General features: G+C 36.2%; 1 protein-coding gene across 1 annotated transcript in view; it reads right to left on the bottom strand.

The window, feature by feature from the left end:
• Window positions 1–7,385, bottom strand: part of LOC122362807 (SLIT-ROBO Rho GTPase-activating protein 1-like) — a 38,272-nt gene that overhangs the window by 10,718 nt on the left and 20,169 nt on the right. The window contains exons 6-7 of the mRNA XM_043264390.1: window positions 6,238–6,459; window positions 3,994–4,095 (exon numbers count right to left, since the gene is read on the bottom strand). Coding sequence (XP_043120325.1) covers window positions 3,994–4,095; window positions 6,238–6,459 — 324 coding nt within the window. The remainder of the gene's footprint in view (window positions 1–3,993; window positions 4,096–6,237; window positions 6,460–7,385) is intronic.

Raw genomic sequence — 7,385 nt, 5'->3', positions numbered from 1 at the left:
TTAATACATAGTTTTATATATAACAATTATTGTGTAAAATATATTACTTATTTTATCATTTTTACAAATGCTATGTAATTCTTGGAAATAATAAGAATAAAATGATTATAATAAATGAATAAATAAAGTGAATTAAAATACTTTTTGATTTATTATTAATTTAATCAGAGAAAAAGGCAGTTTAATATACATTACTAAATATAATTAAACGATTTAATAAATGGCGAAAACGGAAAAAAGATGTTGAAAGCTGGTACAATCACTCAGTGGAAGCATTTGTTCACCTGCTGAAAAAGGCTGCACAGTACGGAAATTGAGCAAATTTCTCTCACACTGACATGCTCTCTCTCTCACACACAGATTTTTCAGTTTACACAAACACTGCAATACTGCGCAACACAGTAAAACATGCGCATAGACAAATATAGACAATTCTACACAACTATAGCGTGCATCACCACACAGCATCACGCCCTGCAGCATAAAACTATGGCAGTTTCATCACATACTGTGCTCATCTCTCACTGACCTGTTTAGGCTGAATCATCCTTCACATCAGTGAAGGATAACATACGTCAATGACATAAGTCAATGGAAACCAGCAGTCACACTTAAAACAGTATGAATCCAGGTCACTGCTCTACTTGCCTATTGTAGGGACCGAAATACTGAGAGATGATCACAGGTTTAAACCCGCCTCCTGACGCTGAACTGTCTGTGGTCTGGTTTTGGTGAAAGCATGTCATTTACGGATGATGTACCACACCTGTCTTGTAGGATGTGGTTTACTGGGAAAGTCAACCTCAGCTGAGCCATAACAAAGGCAGACAGGTTACAAAGAGGTAAAGCGAGTGCAGGGGGAAGGGAAGGGCTCAGTTTCAAGGACATGAAAGCAGTCCAAATGAAATGATGTGGAAAATAAGAGGGATTTTTTAAAAGTATCTTTAACACTGCTCGAAAAGCCTGGGCTCTTCAGCTTTTTTTTAAACCTCAGGTGAATAAAGACATGAATGCTAAATATAAACTAGACTTCAAATAATAAAAGAAAAAAACTCAGCTTATTATCAAAGTGCATATATTTTTTAAAAGTATGTAGAACATCAATTATTTATAAAATGTTTAAAACAAAAAGATTTTTTATTGCATATTATATAATATAATTAAAAAAGACCTATAATTAAATTAAATACAGAAAATGTATTTTATTTCTGCATTACATGTCTATTTAGTTTTGTTTCATTTAAGTACAACAATACCTAAAACTAAACTATAATAAAGACAAAACAACAAAATTACGTAAAATAATAATTACATAAGCGATATCAAACAGATTTCACTTAAAAAATGCTCTGACAATACTTAGTAAAATATTGAACACATCATTATACATTATGTTATACATCATTAGACATTATATACACAAACATTTTTATATTTTATATTTTGGCTTTTGTCATTTTTTTTATTTCACTTTGTCATTCAAGCCTTTCGTGAAAGAAATGCCACAAAACTTGAAAAATATAGGTATCTTATATGGACCTAAACTACGTTTTTTCTCATTTGGAAACGCCAATTTGCTGATCAATCAACATCAGCATTCTTTTGACTATTTGATCTAAAAGACTGACGAACAAGCTGCTCGAGGTAATTAGATGGCACTGAACAAAGATGATATTTTGGCATTTTATCTATAGCACTGCAGCAATCAACATTCGTACTAACAGAAGGGCCTGATAATCAGTACAAAGTCAGCCGAGAGGGCCGCAATCAGACGATCAGTGCTTCACGCGGCAGCAGAAGCAGGACACAGATCTCCCAGCGTTTGATGTGCCTCCCAGAGGTTTATCTCCTGCAAAACAAACAGACACTTCCTACGGAGAACTGCGCAGTGCCTTAGCGGGGTTTTAGTGCCTGATGTGAATAGAATATCCATTGGAGAAGGCAAGAAGGGCGGCAGAGAAAGATAAAGGGAGTCAGAGATAACACTGTCTATTCTCCTCTGAGAACTCCAATCTCTACAGCAAACACCATTTACATTATTCAATTACGAGCTTTAGAAGAAGGATGGAAAAAAAGAAGGACTGACAGCTGGATAATTGCTGAAGAAAAATGAAAGGATGAAGCAGGAAGCTTGAAATGACAGACATATTCTTTCTTTGCGTCCGTGTTTGAGAATGAGGTGAAGCTGAGTGGTTTACGGCGGTTGTACTATAATAATGTATTCATCAAGTCGTCTAATGCAGTGAAGGTTGGACTAGGGAAACAGCTGGACTGAGACTCAACACTGTGTCCAGTATCCTGTCATGTTCATTACAGACCTCGTGTCCGATGTCAAAAGATGCTTTAGGCCATCTGGAGAAATAAGGAAGTGCCCTGACCTCACATCCTTCTGCTTCCTTTCGGCCTTGTCAGTGGTTTAGTCAATATAAACACCTGTCATTTAGCGCATGTAAAGCACTAGCGATAGAACGATATACTATATACAATCAGACAATATTGAGGACTGATATCAGTCTTGTTCGCTCAATTAAAACAGCCATTCCCTCTAGTTTCTGGTCAAAGGTGTAGCAAAAGCGTTTTTTCTTTTGTTTGTTATTGAATAAAGTACATTTTATATATCAATGCTGAAAAAAAGAATTGTACAATTTTACATTACATTATTACTATGTTGTTAACTAATGAACCTTATTTGAAACAAAAAATGGGACGAAAGTACTGAAAAGGGTATTTCTAACCTAAAGCAATGCCTAAAGTAGGCTTATAAAATATATGAATATTTTTGAAATATTACTTATTGTAAAGACAGCGTTCAAAGCATAAAATAAATAAATATAACATTCTACATGTTTAACAAAATTTTGTATGTGAGGCTTGTATGTGAAACTTTGTCTGCCATGTATATTAACCGCATTCGGGCTCTTAGAATTTTTCGAAATGCTGCAAGAGCCTCTTTCATTTTTTTACAGAGAATGATATTTATACTACAACCTGCAACATATCAGTTAACTTGCCATTTTTCCAGAACCATTTAGCTTCCAGGACAACACTGACAGTGGGCTGAGTGAGTATTTCTTTACAACACGTGATTTATCAGATCTTTGATGGAAAAGCCTACCAAGGAATGCGCCTCCACAACAAAACCACCACCTTAAGTCACAAAATTTACACAGGACTAATCGTTTCTAAAGCTGCATGTTTGTCTAACAAGGTATGTTGAATCTATGCAAACATAACAACTGCACACACTAGACACACTCAGTGCCGAACTGCGATTTTGTCTGTCAAAACTGAGAAAGAGAGTCACAGCAGAGAAAAAACAGGAAGAAGATAAAAGAAGAAGAGGGCAGATGTAAGACTAGCTCATCTAAGATGGGCTGATAAAGCCAAAAAGCGATTCCAGACTCCTCCATCAGTGTTTTTTTCTCCGGAAGCATCTTTCGACTTGAGGCCTGACTCAAATGTTGCAGCCTTGGAAAAGGGAAAGATAATGAAATGTGAAAAAAAACAGCGTGCAGGAAGAAAAGGGAGACGGTGTAACTTAGAGAAGCTTCTCTGTGCGGCCACCCGGGTTATCTGGAGGACAGAGAAAACTCTGCAGGGAGGAAAAAACTATTTCTTGTAAGTCCTCCCAAAGCCTCTTTTACGATCAGCTCCTGCCAACTCAATTAAGCAAACACATTGCAAAGCTGTCTCGCTCTAATGCAACAGGAAGATACGGCATGCGCGTTCCTGGACTTGGCTAACTTATTAACAAGATTTTCAAATTCAATTATGCAGTTCGACGTCAGCTAAAATGAACACAATCACTTCGCCACTGGTGATCGCCTGATGCGGTTTCTTATTTAGCAGAATCTTTATAATCCAAAGTGAATTTCTGGAAATCCTTTTGTGCCAAAGGGAACAAAAGTGATGATGTAAGGAGTCATTTTGAACCATTTTAAATGCACCTTCCATTGTTCCTGACCGTTTCTGGCTGTGCTCGGGTCACCTTACCTCTTCGTTCTCGATCTTTAGGGTGGCCAGACGAGATTGAAGCTGCTGGAACCTCAGGAGAAGCTCTGCTTGCACTGGAGGCTGGGCCGTGATCTGACACACCTGACAACAGATAGATTTTCGATTATAAAAAGGAAACACGTCAGTCGCCGTTAAGCCGTAAAACTGCTGCCAAAATACACAACTTTATGACAGACCAACAAAATAACAGTTTAGCTTAACTTGAAGAAAATACGACAAAAATCTTTTATAGTATAGTAAAATGCTATTGCTGTCATATTTACCTAAACATTTAATTTCATCTATACAAAAATGCAACGTTTTGGTAATTTTTCAGTTAATTACACTAAAAAAACTTACGCTCAAATTATTCAAGTTATTTGTTCATTTCATCGCACACCTTTTCGATGATTTGTATTGAATTAGAATAAAGCGGAATTTAGAGCAGACATGCATTTAGTTTCATGGGGTTCTAAATTCTAGCTTCTGATTGTCTGTCAATGTTTTAATGGTTAATCAGCTGGGAAAAAACACTTTGAAAGTGATCACAATGATATCGTTCCTCTATTGTGCAATAGTGCTGTCGTTTTAAATTTAGAATGATTTTTGAAATGAAATCTTGATTGCTATCGTTAAAGTTACGATCCTTGTCGAGAACGGGCCTTTAGAGAACCTGTTCTACTAGAAAAGTGCTCCCTGGTGGAGAAATCTCATATTCAAGCAAATAACCAACACCTGGCACAATCATTATAACCGACTGTTATAAAGCAAAACCCAAGCTGCTTTCATTGACCAAGAGAGTACAGGCATGACCGCAAGACAACAGGTTGTAAACCATGCGCAGACATTATTTCAGTGACAAAATGGCCAATTAAGGAGGATAAATCCAATAAACACTCTCTAAAACCTGCTTGAGGGTAAGAAATGCAATATGATTTGCTCTCAACGCTGCCAGCTGAGACACAATAAAAGAAGGATATGAAGCAATCCTGACCACATATAATTTAGAATTTCATTAAGATGCTTCTCTCCACTCTGTATCCTGTATGATCTCATATGCTTCAGCATGGCTTTAGACAAGATTAACGTGAGGTTAATGGATGTGCTGGTAGATGCACCATGGGAGATGCATGTTAAAATGAAGCGTAACGTCTGGTTACAGGTTAGTTTGAAGGTGAAGGATGTTGGGCCATTCTAAGCAATATATTTTTTTATATATATAAAAAAATACTGACCACAAATTTTGTATACTATTACATTTTTTAAAATTGAAATGAATACCTTATTCAGCAAGAATGCATTCATAAAAGTAAGACACATTTATAATTTTACAATTATATTCAAATAAATCCTCTTCTTTTTACCATTCTGTTCATCAAAAATCCTAGAAACGATGCAACACTGTTTCTACACTAATACAAATTTGCACAAAATCATATTAGAATGATCTCTGAAGGATCATGTGACACTAAGGTCAGTATTAAAATGTGAATTTCCACCACAGGAACAAAATCTTAAAATGGGCAGATATACCATATAGACATTTCTTTCCAACTGTAACAGTATTTCACAATATTTTTTACTATAATTTGTCAAATTAAATACACCCTGGGTGATCATTTTAAGTGATATTTCTCAAAAATAATAAACAATTCTATAGACACAAAACTTTGATCAGTATTGCATGTCTTAAAATATCAAATTAAAAGAGATAAGAAGTGATATTTTATCAAATCTCTGGACTATGTTTCAAGGAACATTACAGGTGCTTCTTTAGTTTCTTATTGATATCATCTTTCAGTTATCAATTAGCAATACATTTAAGGAATTAAGCTGTAAAAAAAGAAATGTGAAAAAGTAATCTGTAAAATAATATATAAAATAAAATAATATGTTAAATAATATTAACATTAAAAATAAGAAAACTAAGCTATCCTCACAACAAACTTTATATTTCGTTATTTTCTTATTTGCTATTTTCTTTTTTTTTGGTGTAAATAATCAGTGTAATATGTAAACTTGATTTTACAAAAATACTTCTACTACTACTAGAAATATTGTTCTAGAAATATCAACACAAGCAGTTAAAGAAAACAGAAAACTACTGCATAAAAGCCTTAAGAAAATAAACCTCCTCTCAGTTTACATGATGTTAAGATGTAACTTAAACAAACAGTCTGGTTGCTATTGTGAGTGTGTACATATGTACGTGGGTGTGTGGGTAAGGCTTTGTTTAAATCTGACCTCATCTCCCATATGTGGCTGAAACTCAAATTTAACAGGCGGGCAGAAAGCGGTAGGGTACATTTCCATGAAGCGCTGGCGGTCACTACGGGGGTCCAGACTGTCCACTGCATTCTCAATGATGTCCAGGCCCTCGTGACGAGACGTCTCCAGGTTATATTCAGCTGAGAGGTAGGTCCGCAGAGCCCGGTTCAGAGAGGCATGATATCCCAGATCACAACACTACACCAGAAAAAAAAGAGAGGCCAGGGGATGAGAAATATTACCTGTGTCCAACTGGGCCAATGTGTTATGAACAATACACAAAGTTTATTGAAAGTCATTTTTAAGTGTGAAATGTGAATTCAAAGCAGCTTAAGCAGTCAGTTAATTGACACAAGTGTTGTATTCAAAGTGACAATGCAACTATTTAACAGACAGTTCATGTGAAATATGTGACAGTTCTTGAAAAGCCTCAAACTTACAACCTATTGGTTACAAGCCAAGATTTGTAACCACAAGGCCACTTTCATTAGGTCTTACTCACAGCTACTATCTGAGATTCCAAACACATTAACACCAAAGGCAATGCATGACGTACTGGCTTTGGGAATATTTGTGTCGCAGTGTCTGACCGATCCTGTATGACCTGAATGTGCTCTGGAGGGCTGTGTGCTGTCTTTATAAGGCTTTGGACTTGTGCAAAACAGCCCGGTAGCCTAGTTGTACGAGGCTAAGCGTAGACTGGCAGGAATTTCCATGATTTGATTTTGACTTTGATACGGGAGTCATGGGGAACTGAAATGCAAAAAGATGTCCCGGATAATAAAATACGGGGAGATCTGGGCCGTCCTTGGGGAGGTTATTTAAGTTCTGACGGTGCGAGTCACTGGAAGATCTGCCAGATCTCAACTCCCAAAGCGTCTGTAAACTTCCAAAGTCCATTTTATTTCATTATCACGATGACCTGCTCTGTCTGTCAGACTACAGATTGTTTTAAGCGTTTGGATGCCCTTTTTACTGAAATGGTGTAGTTCTTGTGCCAGAGCTCAAATTGAGTCAAATTAAGCTTGACTTGAGTGCCAAGTGATGACAAAGCTATTTTTGAACCTACTTTGAGGTTTTTGAAGCTTGAAAAATAAAATAAGAAAAACAGTTATAATGTGTAT

Source organism: Puntigrus tetrazona, chromosome 18, assembly GCF_018831695.1.
Source record: "Puntigrus tetrazona isolate hp1 chromosome 18, ASM1883169v1, whole genome shotgun sequence".
Taxonomy (NCBI): domain Eukaryota; kingdom Metazoa; phylum Chordata; class Actinopteri; order Cypriniformes; family Cyprinidae; genus Puntigrus; species Puntigrus tetrazona.
This window is presented reverse-complemented; position numbering and strand designations above follow the sequence as displayed.